This window comes from Rhinoraja longicauda, chromosome 31 (assembly GCF_053455715.1).
Source record: "Rhinoraja longicauda isolate Sanriku21f chromosome 31, sRhiLon1.1, whole genome shotgun sequence".
In the NCBI taxonomy this organism is placed as follows: Eukaryota; Metazoa; Chordata; class Chondrichthyes; order Rajiformes; family Arhynchobatidae; genus Rhinoraja; species Rhinoraja longicauda.
In genome coordinates, this window is record NC_135983.1 from 13729112 (window position 1) to 13751033 (window position 21922).

Below are 21922 nucleotides of genomic sequence, written 5' to 3' on the forward strand. Positions count from 1 at the left end.
TCCAGTGAAAACCTACTTCATACAGTCAACACAAACTTACATGAATAATGCTCCCCCATGTATTGCTGCAGACACACACTGCATAAATCCAAGGCCTATTGTAAGCTTCTATCAATAGGGGGCTTACCTCATGAATCTCCCTCTTTGTCCAGCGTGCTTGCAGGATGCGAAGCAAGTGAAGAGGCTCCAGGCCTGGGGAGAAATAGATTAATTGCTTGTGACAGGATGCACTTGAGACATTGTAGTATTGTTACTAAGCGCAGAATGGGCACTTTGTGTCACCTTGAAAACTGCTAACTTTCAAGCTGTCACTCAAGATTAGTGGCCAAATCCCATTCAGAATCCAAACAAACCTCCAACAAACATCACGATTGGATGATTTTAATCCTTGTTGGAGCTGCAGGACTGTAACTGCTCACTAATGCTAGAGGTGCACTGTCCGACACTATTAAACAAACTGCCACACTACACAGCGGTTCTGTGTGTTAAGTACATCGACGTAAAGACAAAGAGCGGAACCATTTCTGCAAAGGGACCAGTCTGTGCAGTAGAAGGGAGGCTGGACTTATTTAGTCTTTTTTTAAACTTAATATTATTTCTCAGCCAAGCTGCCTCTCAACTTTCACCTCGTACTTGTCATCAATTATTTCCTGCCAGAGAGCGGTCTTTAGAATGGTTTTAGTCACAGAGTTGTATGGAACATAAACAGGCTCATCGATCCGAGATGCCTATCCACACCAATCCCCTTTCCTTCATTTGATCCCTATCCCTCTATATCTTTCCCATCCATGTACCTGTCTTTATTAATGCTGTATTTAGCTGCCTCTACCACCTACTCTGGCATGTTGTTCCATATAGTTTAATGACTCAGTTCTTTGTCTTTACGTCGATGTATTTAACACACAGAACCGTGGTGTAGTGTGGCAGTTTGTTTAATAGTGTCGGACAGTGCACCTCTAGCATTAGTGAGCAGTTACAGTCCTGCAGCTCCAACAAGGATTAAAATCAACCAATCCCTCTGTGTGAAAACATTGCCAGAGAGATGACATCTGCCATGGACCTGTTTCAGTGGTAGGCAAATTGCAGTGGATCTAGGTTGCTTGGGAGGCTGAAGTTGATGTGCGCCATGACCAGCCTCTCAAAGCACTTGTCAGTGCCACTGGGCAGTAGTCATTAAGGCACACTACAGTGCTTTTCTGTGGCATTGGGATGACAGTGGCCATCTTAAAGCAGATGGGAACTTCAGGTTTGAGAAGTTAAAGATGTCCATGAATACACCTGCTATCTGATCCACACAGGTTCTAAGGACACAGCTGGGAACACCATGCAAGCCATTTGCTCTCTGTAAATGCATATCTGGAAGGCCGATCTGATATCTGTACAGGTGCACATGAAGGTGTTGGGGCGAGTGATGTAATTTCACTGGTCCCTTGTTCAAAACTTGTATTGGACTTCAGTAGGATATGGCTCTACCAGTTTATCCATATCCAAAAAAAAAGAGAATGTAAAAAATTACTATAATGGCACTCAGAAAGAAGGACCTAAATTATATGCAATTGTGCAGTTGGACTTAAAGCAAAAAAGTAATAAAACTGTTGGTGTTCAAAATTGTAAGTGGCTTTAATCGAGTTTATAGGATGATACTTATTAGTGCAGAGGTTGGGTAATCAACATACACAGATTTAAAATAATTAATAAAAGCATTGAGGTATTGAAGTATTGAGGAGATTTGTTTCTTTATGCACTGAATGATAGATCTAGAATGCATTACCAGAAAGGATAATGGGGAGCAGTTTCAAAATCAACTTACCAAGCAAAACTAAAAACATGTTTTAATTCAGGAAGATAAGGAGGTAATTCTCAGGAGAAATTAGTTAATAAATGCTGGCCCCAATAGCAATGGCCACAGTCTGTAAAATGGAAAAATAAGTAAAATGGAACAGTTGCTGGGCTCTGGGAACGGATCAAGGGAGATGTCTAGATCTTTCAAGGAACAGGCCTGTAACAATGGATTGAATGGTCTATGGTGCCCCTCAAACCTGCTCCACCATTCATTAAGCTCAAGACTGATCTGAGTTCAACCTCAAATCTGCTTTCACATCTACCTACGAAAATCTTTCAGCCTTTGCTTATCCAGCATCTATCGGAACCTGTCTTAAAAATATTCGCTGCTCTTTGAAGAAGATAGTTCCAAAAACTCACGACTCTCTGCAAGAAAAAAAAATCCTCACCTCCATCTTAAATGAGTGACCCACCCACAGTGGTACCGTCAGTATTGCTGCTGGGGTCAGACACATAGAAATTCAAAGACACTGAATAAATCAGCAGTGCTTTACAGTGAATCTTTAAACAAGGAAGTAGCGGTATTTGCCTTTGCTGCAGAACTTGACTGCCCTCAGCTGGTGCAATAGGACATTCACTCTTTATTTCTGTCTAAATTCTCCGGACCATGTACAATTGTGCAGGAGTTCAATTAACTTGTACTGTTCTGTGAATAGCTACTGGGATTCTGTCACAAATTGTGCACCAATTGGGACCTTTGTAGTTTATAATATATAAAAATGATTTGGATAAGAATGTAGATGGTACAACAAGCAAGTTTGCTGACGACTCAAAGAGTGTTAGAGTTGTTAACAGCAAAGAAGGTTGTCCAGGGATACAGCAGGACATAGATCAGCTGGAAAGTTAGGCAGAATGGTGGCAGATGGAATTTAATCCTGACGGGTGCGAGGGGATGCACTTTAGGATGTCAAACTCTGGTAGGACATGCAGAAGAGCAGAAGTAGGAGTCTTGATGTACAGAAAGACCTTGTTCTGCAAGTCCATAGTTCCCTAAAAGCGGCAACACAGGCAGATAACTAGTGAAGAAAAGCATATGGTATGCTTGCTTAAATAGACCGAGGCATTGAATTCAAGTGTCGGGATGACATGTTGCAGTTGTACAAAACATTGTTTTGACTGCACTTGGAGTATCGTGTGCAGTTCTGGATGTCACACTAGAGGAAGCAGATAATCGCCACAGAGGGAATGCAGAAGACATTCACCAGGATGTTGCCCGGAATGGTGGATGTGGTTATAAGGAGAGATTGGATAGGCTGGGTTTGTCCTCACTGGAATGAGGCTGAAGAGTGAGCTCACAGAAGTTGATACAATTATAATGGAGAGTAAGAGGCGGTGTTTACAGTGGCATTTAATGAACCAACCAGCATGCTGTAGGAAGAAGCCGGCGCTCTCTCAAAGAGAGATCGTACAGACTGCAATGGAGGTCGGGATCAGTCCAGTTCATTGGAGCTGTTAATTAACAGCACCAACAATTACCATGTCTAGGACAGTGAATTTAACCACGCTCAATGAGAACCTTTCACAACTATATGTGATTGTGCCCTCAACTCAGTTGTCCACAGTGATCAAATTAGGAGAGGGACAGTGATCAGAATAAAAACTTACCCATCTCTTGGTTAGATGGTTCTGTCAATGTAGGATATCTTATATATTTTTGACTGTACACAGTTCATGTGATGATATTTTAAAAAATAATTTGTGATAGTTATTACAACTAAGCCACATTTATCCTACTTTAAGAAGGGTCCTAACCCAAAACATTGTTTGTCCATTTCCTTCCACAAACGCTGCCTGGCCCGCTCAGTTCCCCCAACTGTTTGTTTATTGTACATTTAGCACAGTCGTATGAAACAACAGATATATTAAGAGTAAAGTTTCCAAACTGACATAAAGTGAATTAGCTATTGTAAATTATTCCAAGCAGAGGCAAATAGAAAGACAAATCGTTGACAGGCATATGATGAGCAAAGGCTGTAGGATGACACAGAAATAAGAAGGGATTGATGGGATTGCTCTGATCCTATCCGTCATGAACCCGATGGGCCGAATGGGTTCTTTCTGTGTCCCCATAAATAAAGAGCATAGGTCACCATGGACCCACAGTGTGAGAAGCTAAAATAGCAGAAAGAACAAAAACGGTAAGGAAAAAATAAACAACGTGGAGAAAACATCTAACTGCATGTAGTCGCTCACAATAGATCATTCCCAGCACTGACATTTCACAGTCACATTGTTACACAGAATACCTGTAAAAGTACTAGCACACTTGTCATTCATCTTCAGGCAGCAGCTTCAAATTCAGGCCAACAAAATCCTGCAACGAAACAGCACAAATCAGAATCAGTAGTCCAAGATAAGGCTGAAAAGTCAATGTTCTGTCTCATTGTCATTGGATCCAATTAAACTCTGAAGAATATTTCAAAAGCATCCCGATCAAAAGAACATAGAAGCAAAGTAATATGATATCCGGAGCAAGAATGGATACCTGAGTCTAGTACAGTCTCTGCATTAAAGGGAGGCTTAGGTGGAGTCCATAAATATCATGGAATAAAAGCCAAGTACATCCTCAAACCGAGATGAGAGAAATGAGTCAGGTTCAGCACACAAAGACCAAATTTAGTCAAGTAAATGAAAAATGACTGGATTTTGAGGCATGGCCCAGTTGTAGCAGAATAGACAAGTATCACATACAGACAAAGAAATAAAGAGGAACAAAAACAGAAAATGCTGGAAATACTCGGCAGGTCAGGCAGCACTTGTAGAAAGATAAATGGTCCTTAGCCCCCTACTGTACTCCCTGTACACACATGACTGTGGGGCCAGGTTCAGCTCAAACTCCATCATCAAGTTTGCTGATGACACTGTGGTGGTGGGCCGGATCTCCAACAACGATGAGAAGGCCTACCGGGAGGAGGTGGCTGATCTGGCACTCTGGTGTCAGGACAATAGCCTCCTCTTGAATGTCACTAAAACAAAGGAGCTGATTGTGGACTTCAGAAGGGCTAAACATCCAAGGACGTACACGCCACTCGAGATAAATGGGTCTATTGTGGATAGGGTGAGCAGTTTCAAATACTTGGGAGTCCGCATCGCAGAGGATCTGACGTGGGCAACGCACATTGCCGCACTGGTGGGTAAGGCTAAGCAGCGCCTTTACCACCTTAGACAACTGAGGAAATTCAGAGTGTCGCTGAGGATCCTTCATTGCTTCTACTCTGGGGCTGTAGAGAGCATCCTGTCCGGCAACATTACAGTCTGGTTTGGGAACAGCTCTGCCCAGGACAGGATGGCCCTGCAGAGAGTAGTGCGTTCGGCAGAACGCACCATGGGAACTACACTCGTCCCCCTGCAGGACCTATACATCAGGAGGTGCAGATCCAGAGCAAGCAAGATCATGAGGGACCCCTGCCACCCCAGTAACGGACTGTTCCAGATGCTACGATCAGGCAAACGTCTCCGCTGTCACGCTGTGAAAACGGAGAGGATGAGACGGAGCTTCTTCCCACAGGCCATCAGGACTGTCAATTTTTATAACCCCAGAGACTACATTTTTGTCGACACTTTTTGTGCTATGTTTAGTAACTTATTAACTTTATTTATATGCTGTAATTCTTTTTGTGCACAACCTGCAGGCATTGCCACTTTCATTTCACTGCACATCGAGTATGTGTATGTGACAAATAAATTTGACTTGACTTGACTTGACTTGGTTAACATTTCAAGTCTGGTATCCTTCATCCGACATGAAAAAATAGGGAAAATAAGTTCGTTTTTGTTTAGTTTGTTATTGTCACCAAGGTACAGTGAAAAGGTTCTTTTACAGTGAAAGGTTAGTTTCCAGTCGCAGATAAGGTGGAGGAGGGCTAGGTTGAACAAAGGGAATATCTTTGAACAAATGAGTAAACACTGCAGTTAAAGAAAAGCACGGATGAGATTAAGTTTCTTAGTTTGCGTAATATATTGCTCGTGGGAAAGTCGTGGGACCGGCTCATACCAGACTATGTAAATAATAAAAGAGAAACTCAGCCAAAAGAACTAAAAGAAAAAGTCAGTCAGAAAGAAAGTGAGTTACCTACAGTTGGAGAATTTGATAAGTGTAGAAGGCTGCAAGCATGTTCATACAGAAGATGAGGTGCTTTAACAGCCTGTAACAGTGCAGGAGGCCAATGACAGAAAGGTAAGACTGAGAGTGACATGGAGAATTACAGTAGAAGGCAACTGGAAGTTCAGGATCTACTCCCGTGGACTGAACACAGGTGCTCCACAAAGTAATCACCCACACAACTCGAAGATAAAAAAACCACATTGTGAAAACCTGAACACCAGGTTGGATGATGTGCAAGTGAATCGTTGCTTCACCTGGAAAGACTGTTCCTGTTACTGGATGGTGACAGGTGGCAATAGGCGAAAGCACTGGCGATGCATCTCCTGCAGGTGCATTGGAAAGTGTTAATCACAGAGGGGCAAACCAAGGAATAGCAAAGGGAACGATCCCTTCGAAACGCAGAAAGGGAAGGGAAGTATATGCTCAGTGGTGGAATCATAATGAAGCTGACAGAAATGACAAAAGACGATCTGCTAAATGTAGAGGCTGAAGAGGTGGATGGTGAGGATCAGGGGAACTATGTTCTTGGTCCATCCACGAGGAAAGGGGATGAGAGCAGTCATGCAGGGAATAGAACGTAGAATAGTACAGCGCAAGAATAGGCCCTTTGGCCCACAATGTCTGTGTTGAACATGATGCCAAGATCGTCACTTATCTGCCTGCACATAATCCATATCCTTCCATTCCCTGCACATCCATGTGCCTATCCAAAAGTCTCTTAAATGCCACTATTATATCTGCTTCAACGACTGACCAGGCAGCACATTCCAGGCACTCACCAGCCTCTGCGTAAAAAAACAATTGCTCTGCACATCTCCTTTGCCACTTTGCCACTCTCACCTTAATGCTATGCCGTCGAGTATTTGGTTTCTCCATCCTGGGAAATTATTATGACTGTCTACCTTATCTATGCATCTCATAATTTTTTATGCTTCGATCAGGTCTCCCTGCAACCACTGGCATTCCAGAGAAAACTCTCCAAGTCTGTCCAATGTCTTCCTGTAGCTAATGCCCCCCTAATCCAACCATCATTCTGGTAAACATCCTCGGCACCCTTTCCAAATCCTCCACATCCTTCCTGTAATGGGGCGACCAGAACTGCACATAATACTCCAAATGCAATCTAACCAAAGTCCTATGAAGCTGTATCATGACGATCACAAATAGATAGGATCTAATCAAGAGCTCTGTTGCTATTACAAAGTGGAAAGTCACAGTTAAAGAAGATAGACATTTCAGAGGCACTTGTGTGGAATATCCCATCAAAGCAAACACGATGGAGATGGAGGTATATTCGTCAGATCCAATGCCTGGTAAAAGGAAGACATAGGTCAGATGTAGCGTAAAGAAACAGATGGGGGTGGGAGGATGGGGGGGGAAGGGGGGTTAATAATTATCCTATTATGAAATGGTTTGCAATATGTGTAAAGACACAGAGGGCACAGAACTCCTAAACTGATGTCACAACAACATTTTTATCCAGTCTACAAAGCCTAATAAAATATTTTGTTTTTGGGAATGAAACTGGGCAGATAGTACGAGTGTCATTTGGAGATAATGTTTTTGATTGCGATCATAACTGAAGGAGGATAAAATAGCAAGGTTTTTAAATTGGTTAAGGCCAAATTTACAAGACTAAAGCAGTATCACAAGCGGTCTGGAAAATATCACTTGAAGGTAAATCAGCGTTGGAGCAATCAGGGGCATTAACGGAGGAAATACAGGATTTTCAAAGTCAATATATTCCCACAATTAGAGATCGGAATGCCTAATCTAGATTGGATAGCAAAATAAATAGAGGATGTAAAAGATTGAAACTCATGAGAGAGAGCAAGAGCTTCATGCAGCAGAAAGCCTGGTTCAGTAGAGTGCAGGAGTGAAATTTAAAAAAAAGATGAAACACAGAGGCCATGGGAAAAAAACTGGGAAGTAAGATTAGAGTAAGTTCAAAGATGCTTTATATACATAAAGAGCAGGAGGTTAACTATTTAGAAAAAGACATGATCATAAAGGTAGCCCGCATGTAAATGCAGAGGATGTGGGGAAGGTTTTTAATGGCTACTAGACCAAGTGGACCTGTTGGGCCCAAACCTCTCCTGCATTGGTGCAGCACCCTCTCCTCCCCCACTCCCCCCCCCCCCCCCCCCCCCACACACACACACACTCCCCCCTCCCATCCTCCCCCCTCCCTCCCTCCCTTCCCCTCACTTCCTCCCTCTCCTCCCCCTCCCTCCCCTCCCCCTTCCCCCTCCCCACCCACTCCATCCCCCTCAACCCCCCTTATCCTCCTTCCACCCCCCTCCCTCCCCCCCCCCCCACCTCGGAGATAGATTTAAACTTTAAAATGTGAATAACTTAAAATATATAACACCGATTTCAACGAAACTTCTTCCATTAGCACCAAAGGGACGACAGTGAGTAAGGTGGGCCTAAAATTGTTGCACTATTGTGTACCATTTTGGCTGTAGTTCAGGAACAAACAAACAAAAGAGAGTTTTAATTTATAGATTTTACAGCGGTTTTCAAAACAGAAACAGATGATGCTGAATTTGCAGTTATGGAGGCTTGTATGAAATATCCAAAGGAATAAGTTAGTAAGAGTGAAAGAATTAGGGGGTTTACCGTCTTTGAAAGCAGATAAATAACCAGGCACAGATAAAGTTGTTAACAGAAGCAATGGAGAGAATTGCTGAGGCTCTGACAATTTTCCAGCCTCTCTGGCTCCAGGAATGGTCCCAGAGCATTGAGGCCTATTAACGTTGTACCATTATCTAAAAATAGATGTAGAAATAAACCAAACAATTATAGACTAGCTAGCTAGTTAAATGGAGGATGAATTATCGGAATCAATTCTGAGGGTTGTTATAAACTTTAATTTAGCAAGGCACAAAAGCAGACATCTTAGGTTTGTCAAGAACAGGTCATGTCTGATTAATTATTACATTTTTTGAGGAGATAACAAGGAGAGTCAACAAATTTGATAATAGTCCATGTGGATCTTGGCAATGGTTTGACAAGACTTTGCACGGCAGACTGATCAATAATGCAAAATAGATCCAAAAGAAGAACGTGGCAAATTGGATCCAAAATTGACTCAACGGCAGAAAACAAAGGGCGATGGTCGATGGGTTTTGTGAGGGGAATGTTAATACTAGGTTCCACGGGGCTCTGCATTCAATTCTTTGTCTTTTGTAATGTATATTAATAACTTAGGACAGTTTGAGAAGTTTGGAGATGATATAAAAATTGATAATATGGTTGGAAGGAAGATATAGATGTTTTGGTCAGTTGGACAGAAAAGTTGCAAATGTAATTAAATGTAGGAAAATGTGAAGTAATACTGTTGGAGTAATGCAACAATATAAGAGAACATACAGAAATAGGGTACTGAATGTATGAAGGAATGGAGAAACTTGGATTCTATGTCCACAACACCATTATAAGGTAGCAGGTTAATGTTTATAGGATGCTTGCTTTTATTAGCTGAGGCACAGAATACAAGAACAAGCTAAATATGTATATTATGTAAATAATGTGGAAGGTGGGGGGGAAGGGGAGCAGGATAGTGGAAGAAATGAGTGCACAACCAGGTGGGGCATAGGAAGAATGGGGGAGAAACTCCCAAGATGAGGCTTTCCACTCTAGGTTATCCAAGATGTCCTCTTTCTTTAGTAAACATGGTTTCCGGCTGCTGTTGTAGATGGATCCCTCAACCACGACTGCTCTGTATCCTGTAGTTCTGTTTTCGCTCCCCCTCCTCCTAGATGGAACAAGGATAGAGTTCCTCTGATCCCTACCTTTCACCTCATCCAACACATCGTTCTCTAACATTTGCACCACCTTCAACGTGATCATTCACACCTTCCCTCCTCTACCCATTTCTGCCTTCCAGAGAGACCTCACCCCTTGGTTTGCTCACCCCTTTGCACTTAAACCGCCCCTTCTGCAACCACTGGAGACATTACACCTCTCCCTAAACTTCCTCCCTCACATCCATCCAAGGATCTCAGCAGTCCTTCCAGGTGAGATAAAGGTTCAGATGCCCCACCTCTCACCTCATCTACCACATTTGGTGCTCCCAATGTGACCTCCCTTACATAGCATAGACTTGGCCACCAATTTGCAGAACACTCAGTCAGCCTAGGCCTGCTGGATTGCCTAGTTGCTAACCATTTTAACTCCCCTTCTGTCCTTTCTGGCCCGGGTCTCCTTCACTGCCAGACCCAAACTGGAGGAACAGCACCTTATATTCCCCTTGGGTAGCGCACAACCCAATTGTTTGAACATTGAATTCTCCAATTTTAGGTAAGAACCCCACCCCACACTTTTTTTCCTTCCCTCTCTTCCCCATGTTCCACCCAGATATGCACCTATTTCTCCCACTATTCTACCCCCCCCCCCCCCTTCTCTTTCCACTTATATCCCTTCCTCTGGCTTCACATTTCACTCCTCTCTTTATCTCACACCCTTTGTCTCCTTTTCATCTCTGGCCTTTGTCCACCCATCTGCCAATGTAACCCCCCCCCCCTTCACATGTATCCACCTATCACTTGTCCCATCCACAGCTCTTTATCGGCCTGAAGAAGGGTCCTGATCCAAAATGTCACCGATCCATTCCCTCTGCAGATGCAACCTGACCCATTAAGTTGCTCCAGCATTTGTGTTTAGTTCTAAACATAGTGCAGGAATAGAGGTAACTACACATTGACTTAGGTAGACACAAAATGCTGGAGTAATTCAGCAGGACAGGCGGTATCTCTGGAGAGAAGGAATGGGCGATGTTTCGGGTCGAGATGATCAATCCTGTGCATATTGATTTGCACTGATTTTGAAAGCGACAGGACATATTGAGAAAGTTGCAAAGTAGCAAAAATTATCAAAGGAAAGAGCTTCATAAATAGAGACATTGAGTATAAAAGCAAGGAAGTGATGCTGAACCTTATAAAGCGATGGTTAAACCATAACTACAATACTACATCCAGTTTTGGTCACCACATTTTGGAAGGATGCAGAGAAGATTTAGCAGACTGGTTTGAGGAATGAAGGATTTTAGCAACAAATATTAAACTAAATCAAGGAATCAGTTCAATGTAAATACTAAGATTAGAGAAATGGACAGAACACAATATCTGAAAACTGATTTCAGAGATACAGATCAGATATAGTATTAAGAGACATTAAAGATCTGGAAACTGAGAGCCTTCATGTGCATCAGGTACAGTGAAGTTGGATGAGTGCAGAGAAACCTGGAGACATAGATCAGAAACAGCATTGAGGATACTTACTGTATCAGGAGATGGATCGGGAAGGAGAGATTATAGACATACATCAGGTATATTATCCAGACTGAAGACATAACGGGAACAATTTGTAAAAAGTGAGGCATAGTAGATAATTCAAGAGATAATTCAAGATCAGTATTTATAGACTAATCAGGGCCAACAATCAGAGACTAAAATGAGAAGTATGGCCAAGGACTGTAGCTAGAAGCTGTGATTTATACATAGATCAGTTGCAGGAAATGGAAACATAATCGAAAACTGGGCTCTACAGTCCCCAGAGCATGATAAAGACAGGCTTCGTGTATAATCTTAGAAGACAGGTTAGAAATTTTACCTGAATTAGACTCTTGATACTGTCCTTATGCTTTTCTTCCAGTGTATCTGCAGAACGAACATACAGATTTTGTTTGAAACTGTAAGAGATTCATTTTTTAGTAATTTTTCCATTTAAAGGCTGCCAATATCTCCTTGGAAATTAACAGTGCAAGTTCACATTGCAAGATCTTGCTTCAGCTAAAATCTTGTGTCTGGGAGAAGTATCAAGTCCACCTCAAGACCTTGGAAAAACAATTAAAACCTACCCATTTGAAACCCTGTTTTTAGTCATTAGAAATTATAACTATGGAAAAAGTTGCAGAAAAATAGATATAATTATAACATAGAAACATAGAAAATAGGTGCAGGAGGAGGCCATTCGTCCCTTCGAGCCAGCACTGCCATTCATTGTGATCATGGCTGATCATCCACAATCAATAACCTGTGCCTGTCTTCTCCCCATATCCCTTGATTCCACTAGCCCCTAGAGCTCTATCTAACTCTCTCTTAAATCCATCCAGTGATTTGGCTTCCACTGCCCTCTGTAGCAGAGAATTCCACAAATTCACAACTCTCAGGGTGAAAAAGTTTCTTCTCACCTCAGTTTTAGAGGCCATTGAATGGCGTGGCAGGCTTGAGGGCCCGGCAATCAATTCCTGCCCTATTTTCTAGTCTTCTTCTGAATTATATCGTTCATCCATTAGCAAAAACAAGGGAAAACACCACAATAAAAGCTTACATGAGCAGTTCAATATTAACACAAGCCCTTTTGGATTGGAATCAAAGATAAGCAGATTAAACAGCAAATGAACAATGGGGGCCTTCACAAGAGATACTTAGACACTCAGAGCTTTGTATAATGCTTGATCATGGGATCAATATGAAACAGAGGAAGAAGTCTAATGATAAAATTCAATGTCAGATCTTTGTTCCTGTAACCCCTTTCATAGCTGTTACCTTTTCATATTCTGACCTTTTCTTATGACAAAATAAATGTCCATCAATGTCTCTGCCCAGTCTCACAGCATTCCCATCAGTCACATCCCCCTTTAACATAGCGGACGGCACTCTGGCGCAGTGATAGAGTTACTACCTTACAGCGCCAGAAGCTCGGGTTTGATCCTGACTATGAGGGCTCGCTGTACAGAGTTGACACGTTCTCCCTGTGATCACGAGTGTTTTCTCCGGGTGCTCTAGTTTCCTCCCGCAATCCAAAGCTGTACAGGTCGGTAGGTTAATTGGCTTCTATAAATAGTCCCTTGTGTGTAGGATAGAACTAGTGTACGGGGTGATTGTTGGCCAGTGCGGATTCAGTGGGCCGAAGGGCCTGTTTCCACACGGTAACTCTAAACTAAACCTATTCTCTTTCATGTCAATCAACTCATTCTTATGCCACCTATGTACACCCAGGGCAATTAACCAAATTCTGCACTTTTGCTACGAATCCCTCTTTTCATTCTTTCCTAACAAAATATAACATCTTCTAATTCTCAGCATTAAATTTCATCTGCCACCTTTCTGGCAATTCCAGAACAGCATCTGACTAGAACTAAAAATTACAAATTTTGGAGCTCAACACAAATTCTACTATTTCAAATAATCAACCATTCTGCCTCTGTAGCTCACGATTCCATCATTAATTTCCTTTTTCTCTCCTTTTCCAGTAATTTAAGATTTAAATCATCTTTATATCGCCAGACATACCTTCTGCTATTCACTAGCCTCTACCATTCCCATCAATCAATACTGTCATCACTTGCATCGAGCAATTCCTCCTGGTCTTAGTTGAGATACAACATCCAAACAGGCCCTTCAGCCCACCAAGTCCATGCCAACCACTGATCCCCTGCATGTCTTTGGAATGTGGGAGGAAACCGGAGCACCTGGAGGAAACCCAAATGGTCACAGGGAAAACGTGCAAACTCCACACAGACAGCACCCAAGGTTAAGATCGAACCCAAGTCTCTGGATCTCTGAGGCAACAGCTCTACTAGCTGCACCAGTGTGCTGCCCTGCCTTTATCCTATCAAAGGCCTTCCTTTCATTTCTCTCTATCCCTGCACTCTTTCTTCTCAACTTTAAACTTTCAACATCTGAAGAACGTTGTGAAGAAATGTTAACTATGTTTCTCTCTCCACCGATGCTGTGCGACCCAAATATTTCCAGGGCTTAGTGGTTTTTATAGTGGTTCCACCTTGGATTGTTTCCAGAAGGTTTCAGAGTTATACCCACTTAACCTATTCCCAGTCTAGTTGGTGAGAGGAGATGACACAAAATCTACTTTGCAGTGTTAACGTGCAATAAAAAAATGAGATGAACATGGAATTTTTAGGTTACTGCCTGAAACATAAATATTGGACAACAGTGAATCAAATGTGTACGATACACAGAAGATGTGCCTATTTATTGAACAAACGAGGCAACATGGCCTCAAGCTATGCATGGACATAGGCACTGAATTACAAATTCCTACACCGAACTTGCACATCATTGAAGAAATAATCAATCTATTGATCTACAGAGGGATGATGGTATCCTGAACATACAACAATAAATTCCCCCTTCCAACTTTCTGCTGGAGGAAAGGTTACTCCTGTAGCAACTGAAGAAAGCAGCTGAGATTGCCCTGTGACCCAAAATGGGGCTTAGTCTTGAACAGCACCTTAGGAAGTCCTGCATCAATGTCCAGGACACAGGTGACTGACCACTCACAACCTGAAACAATCTTCCTGGAGGCTGCATCAATTATGAGTTTTCTTCTCAATTCCCATTGACTTCACTTTAATTGGGGCACCTTGATGCTACACTCAGTCAACTACTTCCTTGAAGTGAAGAGACTCTCACCTCTGGAATTCTGGAGTAATTTGTACACATTTGGATCCAGGCTGTGATGTTCCTCAGCTTCCAATAGAAAAGACTGATGTTCCTGTTCCTGAGCATCAATGAACAGGTAGGTCATTGCTAAATGACTGCCACCAGATAGATTGCGAATTGCATCTTCCATTATTTACCAATTAAAAATGGACAGATGGGATGACCATTAATAAGGACATATATGAATCATTTTCCACCCGAGGGATGCCAGATTGAGCTACATTGGAATTAATTCTTAGTGGTTCTGGAGGATATGTTTTTAGCGAGGATGCATTTGGATTTATTCATTTTTCTTTCATCCAGAGATTGCAGCTGCTTTTTGGCACATGTTATAAGATGTAAAGCACCTTCTCCAGCTCAACTAACTCCAGAATATTCTGCTCCTACAACCTGTGTATGCTTCCTATAGCTCTGGCCCACCTCTTACTTTGGGTCTCCAAGACCCTGGCCTCTATGATTTCTTCCAAAACCTTCATTCTTCTCTATTGGAAGCGTGAAAAAAAACTCAGTTGACTGAGTTTTGAGTGTTTGTCACCACTTCCAGAAGGATGGCAGAATCAGGATAGATGTCTTACGAATTAATGGCTCGATTGTAATCATGCATTGTCTTTCTACTGACTGGATAGCAGACAACAAAAGCTTTTCACTATACCTCGGTACACGTGACACTAAACTAAACTGAACTGAACTTATATATTGACTATATAGTTCCTGCACAAGGGAGCTGTGAAATTCCTCACTTATCTACAACCAGACAAACTCTAAATTATACGTTCAAACAAAAATTCGGACTTGACTCAAAACATTTTTTTAAGTATCTCCAGATTAGAAACTTCATAACAAAGACGCAAAACTCCCTAGGTCTGCCAACTCAAAACTCTTTAGAAAAGGCGGCTTTAAACCATCATGAGACAGGTGGCCAAATCTCACGGTTTTAGCTACAGCAAAAGAATCTTCAGAAGATAAAAGGCTTACGTGGTGTTCAGATCTTCATGAAGAAATTACTGCAGAAAAATGGCAGTATATGTTTACAGTCTCAAGTCCAAACAATAAATACACGGTTCAAATTACTCCAGTACAAATGGATAATGAGACTATATATTACTCCTGTTTTACTGCATCGCAGTACCCCTAATACACCTGATATGTGTATCAAATGTGGTGTACATGAGGGTAGCTTGTTTCATTGCCTTTGGGAATGCCCCACCATCCAAGAGTACTGGAAGGATGTGTATAGCAATTCATTCTTCCCTCGCACAATTAAAGCATGGAATCGTCTTCACCCTCCTATAGTTATTCAACCAGAGCAACTAAATTCAAGGCAGCTCTTCTCCAAGAATCCCTTCTTGCTTAAGTCCATACTCCGCCACCTCCAGTTTAAATTCCATTTGGAATATTTTGGAGGACCAAGAACCAAGAACCAAGGAGATAATAACAATATTATCTATTGCCTCAAAAGAGAAGCTTCCACTATGTCCTAAACTTTCTATTTTTGGGTGTTTCCCAGCAAGCTGTTAACTTAACAATACAGATAAGAAGATGGTTATATTTTGTCTGCTTGAAGCTAAACATAAAATTGCTTTGTCATGGAAATCAATTTATAGACCAAACAAGCAAAGTTGGGTTGATGGATTACTGCAGTGTCTTGCTTTGGAGAAACTTACATATATAGTTAAGGGGAAATACAACACTTTTGAAAAGATTTGGGGCTTGTTTATGAAATTACTGGAGGGGGAAGATTTTACTGAGGCCTTGTAGTGAACTGGTGACTGTCTTTATTTTCATTGTGATTATTGTCTGGTTAGGTTATTAAAGGTGGGAGCAGTATATATATATATATATATATATATATATATATATATATATATATCAGAGGTAAACAAAAGCTATGAAATGGGATTTAACAGCCAATTTAAAAGGAAACGCACATAAATGGTAGATGGGATAACTAAAGAAAGGTTGCGGATAACTGGGACCAAATGGGATATCTTGTACAAACTGAGTTACTAACTGAGCATTTTGCATGTATATTCTTTCATAAAAAGGCAAGATAGTAATTCAGGAGATAATAGACAATAGACGCAGGAGTAGGCCATTCGGCTCTTCGAGCCAGCACCGCCATTCAATGTGATCATGGCTGATCATTCTCAATCAGTACCTCGTTCCTGCCTCCATACCCCCTGATGCCGCTATCCTTAAGAGCTCTATCTAGCTCTCTCTTGAATGCATTCAGAGAATTAGCCTCCACTGCCTTCTGAGGCAGAGAATTGCACAGATTCACAACTCTCTGACTGAAAAAGTTTTCCCTCATCTCCGTTCTAAATGGCCTACCCCTTATTCGTAAACTGTGGCCCCTGGTTCTGGACTCCCCCAACATTGGGAACATGTTTCCTGCCTCTAACGTGTCCAACCCCTTAATAATCTTATACGTTTCGATAAGATTCCCTCTCATCCTTCTAAATTCCAGTGTATGCAAGCCTAGTCGCTCCAGTCTTTCAACATATGACAGTCCCGCCATTCCGGGAATTAACCTAGTAAACCTACGCTGCATGCCCGCAATGGCAAGAATATCCTTCCTCAAATTTGGAGACCAAAACTGCACACAGTACTCCAGGTGCGGTCCCACTAGGGCCCTGTACAACTGCAGAAGGACCTCTTTGCTCCTATACTCAACTCCTCTTGTTATGAAGGCCAACATTCCATTGGCTTTCTTCACTGCCTGCTGTACCTGCATGCTTCCTTTCAGTGACTGAATAAGGAACTTCACAAAATAACAAGAAGATAAGGAGTACTAGTTGATATACTCCTGAGAGCTCAGAGTCGAAAGATCACCCAGTTCAGATAGGATGTGCTTACTAATGTGTGCAGATCGAACAGTTCTGATTAATATTGCGAAACTCCTTAGAAATAGAGATACTGCTTAAAGGTTGCCAATGCTTCACTCAATTCAAAAAGGATATGAGATATGAACCCAGAAATTAAAGGTGAATCTGTCTAACACTGTACAATCCAAGACAATATGAAAAAAATAATGGTCACTTGGAAGAAGTTAGACTGATAAATAAAACCTAACATGGACGTCTTAAAACATCCGACAATCGTGATTTGGTTCTTTTATGAGATAATGGAGTTTGATGTGAGTAGCGTTGTTGACGTGCAAATAATTTAAAGAAACAACATCAATTATTATACATTAGCAAAATCAAACCCCTTAAGGCTAAAGGAATAGTGGCAATGGGGAGATGGCACTGGCCAAGGTACAGACGGAATGGCATTGCTGGTTAGTTGCTTGGCAAATAGGATGTTCGCCAGTATCAGGGATATGCTTGTTTTAAAGTATTTATTGATGGTTTCGTCATGGGCGGATCAATCACATTACAAAACCAATGAATGCAACCACCGAGGAGAATGGAGCAACGTTGAGGATTTCTTATACAACTTATTTCTAATCGCAAATATATTTCTAACAGCAAAGACATAAAACTGTTAATTCGAGAAAAGAGGAATTCGAGTCAAATGGAGGATTTTAAATACTTGTAAGTAAGATAAATTTACGGGCAGGGATGCTTCGCTGGAGTTGACAGCCAGGGGGTCAGTCAGGGGTGAGGAAGCACCGGCTGCCGGGGCTGCTCGGTTCCCTCCGGCGTGGGGAGCCTCCAACCCCGGGCGAAGCGGTGATACCGCCGCTGTACTCTACACACATCGCCTCCTCTCCCACCTTGCTCCCATGCGGTGAGCGCCCTTCACCGGCACGGATCACCCCTCTCGCCGACGCGCCGCTGCCCCTTGTTGTCCCCAGGTTGTCAACCGCAGAATCACTTCCGGGTGCACAACTCGCACCTCACATCCGGGTCAGCGTCTCAGACCTTCCCTCAATGGTGTCAGCCGCCATGTTGAGAAGGGCAAGGTCTCTGGCGACTCTGGAGCAGAGAAGGTGCTGCATTTTGTTCAATCATTCTAAAAGTGCGTCCTTTTATTCTGAGGCTGTGCCTTCTGGGCCAATATTCTCCCACTACTGGAAACGGGAATGCTTTACCTTTTACATACTTTAATCCCCTGTCTATATGTATTGTATTGTATTGCACTGTCTAATTGTATTGTACTGCACTGTCATCCCCTGTCTGTGTAAGAAAATAACTGCAGATGCTGGTACAGATCGAAGGTATTTATTCACAAAATGCTGGAGTAACTCAGCAGGTTAGGCATCATCTCAGGAGAGAAGGAATGGGTGACGTTTCGGGTCGAGACCCTTCAGACTGAAGAGGGGGGAAGAGAGAGGGGGGAAGAGAGAGGGGGGAAGAGAGAGGGGGGAAGAGAGGGGGGAAGAGAGAGGGGGGAGAGAGAGGGGGAAGAGAGAGGGGGGAAGAGAGAGGGGGGAAGAGAGAGGGGGGAAGAGAGAGGGGGAAGAGAGAGGGGGGAAGAGAGAGGGGGAAGAGAGAGGGGGAAGAGAGAGGGGGGAAGAGAGAGGGGGGAAGAGAGAGGGGGAAGAGAGAGGGGGAAGAGAGGGGGAAGAGAGAGGGGGGAAGAGAGAGGGGGGAAGAGAGAGGGGGGAAGAGAGAGGGGGGAAGAGAGAGGGGGGAAGAGAGAGAGGGGGACTGAAGAAGGGTCTCGACTGAAGAAGGGTCTCGACCCGAAACGCCACCCATTCCTTCTCTCCTGAGATGCTGCCTGACCTGCTGAGTTACTCCACAATTTTGTGAGTAAATGTCATCCCCTGTCTATATGTTTTGCATTTGTATTGCACTATGGCCCCCGGAGGCACTCTGTTTCGTCCCATTCGTTGCATGATCTGTAAGGAGTGGAATGACAAATAAACTAAACTAACTAACATCCTCTCCACATCCACTCAATCTAGGCCTTACATTATTCGGTAGGTTTCAAGGAGATCGCCCCTCATCCTACTAAACCCCAGCGAGTACAGGCCCAGAGCCTTCAAATGCACTTCAAACGTTAACCCAATCATCCCTGGGATCATTCTTGTAAATCGTCTCTGGATTCTCTCCAATGCCAGCACAACCTTCTTCAGATATGGTGCTCAAAACTGCAAACAATATTACAAATGTGGCCTGACCAGTACCTTATAAAGCTTCAGCATTGCATCCTTGTTTTTATATTCTAATACTCTTGAAATGAATGGTAACATTGCATTTTCCTTACTTGCTATCGACCTTTTGGGAATCCTGCACCAGCACCCCTAAGTCCCTTTGCACCTCAGATTTCTGATAACCATAGGGTGAATGATTACAGTCTTAATCCCAGCATAGAAGAATCTAACCCTAAAAATAGAGGGTATAGATTTAAGGCGAAGGATTTAAAAGGGACATGAAGGACAACTTTTTTGCACAAACAGTGGTGGGGGAAATGTGAATGAGCTAGTAGAGGAAGTGGTAGAGACAGATATAATTACGATGCATAGAATACATTTGGACAGGTTCATAAGTGGGAATGGTTTAGAGGAATATATGCCAAACACAGACTTCTGGGACAATCTCAGATAGACAACTTGGCATGGATGAATTGAGCCAAAGGGTTTGTTTCCATGCTGTGTAACTCTATGACTCAATCACACCCAACACACAGAACATCACCCGATCCCTCCACTCCCACTTATGCACCAAAATCTACTCCACAAACTACACATATCCCAGTCTGCAAACTATACACACCCTACAGGCTAAACATGTCCCAGCTCGCCAACTATATGTCCCAACCCAATCTACCTCACGCTCCCACCCTACAAACTACATGAACATGTTTAACAAGCCATACAGAGCTCACACAACAAAACACACACATCTTGCAAACTGCACAACTCTCCCTGGAAATTGCACATAGCGCACATTACACACCATACTTGCACCGTACAAACGCCACCCTCCCTAGCCACAATCAATACACCCTCTCCTACAATCGCACACTCCATTCTACAAACTGCATGCATCCCACGCACAACCGATCATGCACATGCACTACAAACAACATAATCGTCCGTACAAGTCATATACAATGTACACCCTACAGGGACACAAAACTACATACCACACGGTTCATCCTACAATCTACTCACACGCCACCTGGCAATCCTATCCTGTGATGTACACCTCCCCAAACTAAGAAACTAAACACACTGTCCCATTTACCTTCACATGACATCCCACAAACTGCACAACACCGTCGATCAACCTAATGCTGCAAACAAGATCCTACAAACTAGTCACACTCCGCTAACTACACGCAGACCATTCAGTAATCTATACACATCTTTCTTTACAATCTCTACATAAATATTATACAAAGCTTTTAACTCATTGTACAAACCATACACATCCCGCCCCATAAACTGAGCACATCCAACCCACAAACTGCACTCTCAAGGCTGCAAATCACACAGTAGCCAACCTTCCAAATGACTAAACCCAATGGTGCAACTGCACATATCCCATTCTATAACTAAATGTCTCTCCCTACAAACTGCATAATTTTCTCCTCACATTACAACACCCTACCCTACAAATTACAAACACCCCAATGGATAAACTACATAATGCAGCTATCCCAACACATGACATATTCCCAAGCCTGCAAATGACATACACCCAACACTACAAAGCAACACACAATCTGCTTGACAACCATAACAAACTCTGGCCTGCAAACTATACATAACCCAATCTATAAACTACATACCCTATCCTGCATCCAAAGCATTTCCACCGAATGGCGCCAACAATGGCTGCCTCGCCAACAGTCTGTCTGTCCCTTCTTTCTTTGTTGTTTTTTTGGTATGTATTAAATGTACTGTATGTTTTTGTGTTCTTTAGCTTGTTTTGTGGGGGGGGGGAAACTTTTTTAAATCTCTTACCTCGACGGAGATGCAATTTTTTTCCGTATCGTATCTCCGTCCGCACTGCGGCCTAACATCGAGGAGTGGGCGGCCTTTTCTGGAGACGGACTTTGGGAGCTCCAACCGCGGCAGCCTGCAGGACTTAGCATCGTGGAGCTCTCGATCCCTGTCGGGGATCGGCTTTGGAGCTCCAACCGCGGGAGCCTGCGGACTTTAACATTGTGCAGCTCGCGGTCTCTGGTTAGAGACCGACTTCAGGAGCTTCGACCACTCCGATGCGGGAGCTTTGATCGCCCCGATGCGGGAGCTTCGATCACCCCAACTGCGGGATGGTTCGACTCGCCGGACCGTGGGAGAATAAAGAAGAAGAATATTAGACTTTATTGCCTTCCATCACAGTGAGGAATGTGGGAATCCGCTGTGGTGGATGTTTTTATGTTAACTTTTATGTAGTTGTGTGTTTTGTTGCTTTTTTTTTAGTAAGGCTGTAAGGTAATTCGAGTTTCACTGTACCTTAATTGGTACATGAGACAATAAACTGACCATTAAACCTTTGAACCTTTACCCCAACAACTACAAAAGCTATTTTTCAAATACAGGTACCACTCCTTGCAAATTACACACACATCTGAAAAAATCCATAAACCCAACAAACCGTAA

The 21922-nt window shown here is 42.8% G+C and overlaps 1 protein-coding gene across 4 annotated transcripts in view; it reads right to left on the reverse strand.

The window, feature by feature from the left end:
• exd3 (exonuclease 3'-5' domain containing 3) overlaps positions 1–18238 on the reverse strand; it is a 104335-nt gene extending 86097 nt beyond the window's left edge. For 2 of the 4 annotated variants that reach the window (XM_078426000.1, XM_078425997.1), the window contains exons 1-4: positions 18137–18238; positions 11564–11610; positions 4089–4156; positions 128–192 (exon numbers count right to left, since the gene is read on the reverse strand). In XM_078426000.1, the coding sequence (XP_078282126.1) occupies positions 128–192; positions 4089–4119 (96 nt within the window). In that variant the 5' untranslated portion in view covers positions 4120–4156; positions 11564–11610; positions 18137–18238. Of the gene's footprint in view, positions 1–127; positions 193–4088; positions 4157–6787; positions 6894–11563; positions 11611–17973 lie in introns of those variants that run through there. The other 2 variants (XM_078425998.1, XM_078425999.1) reach the window with 2 other exon arrangements.
• Between the last annotated feature and the right edge of the window lie 3684 nt (positions 18239–21922).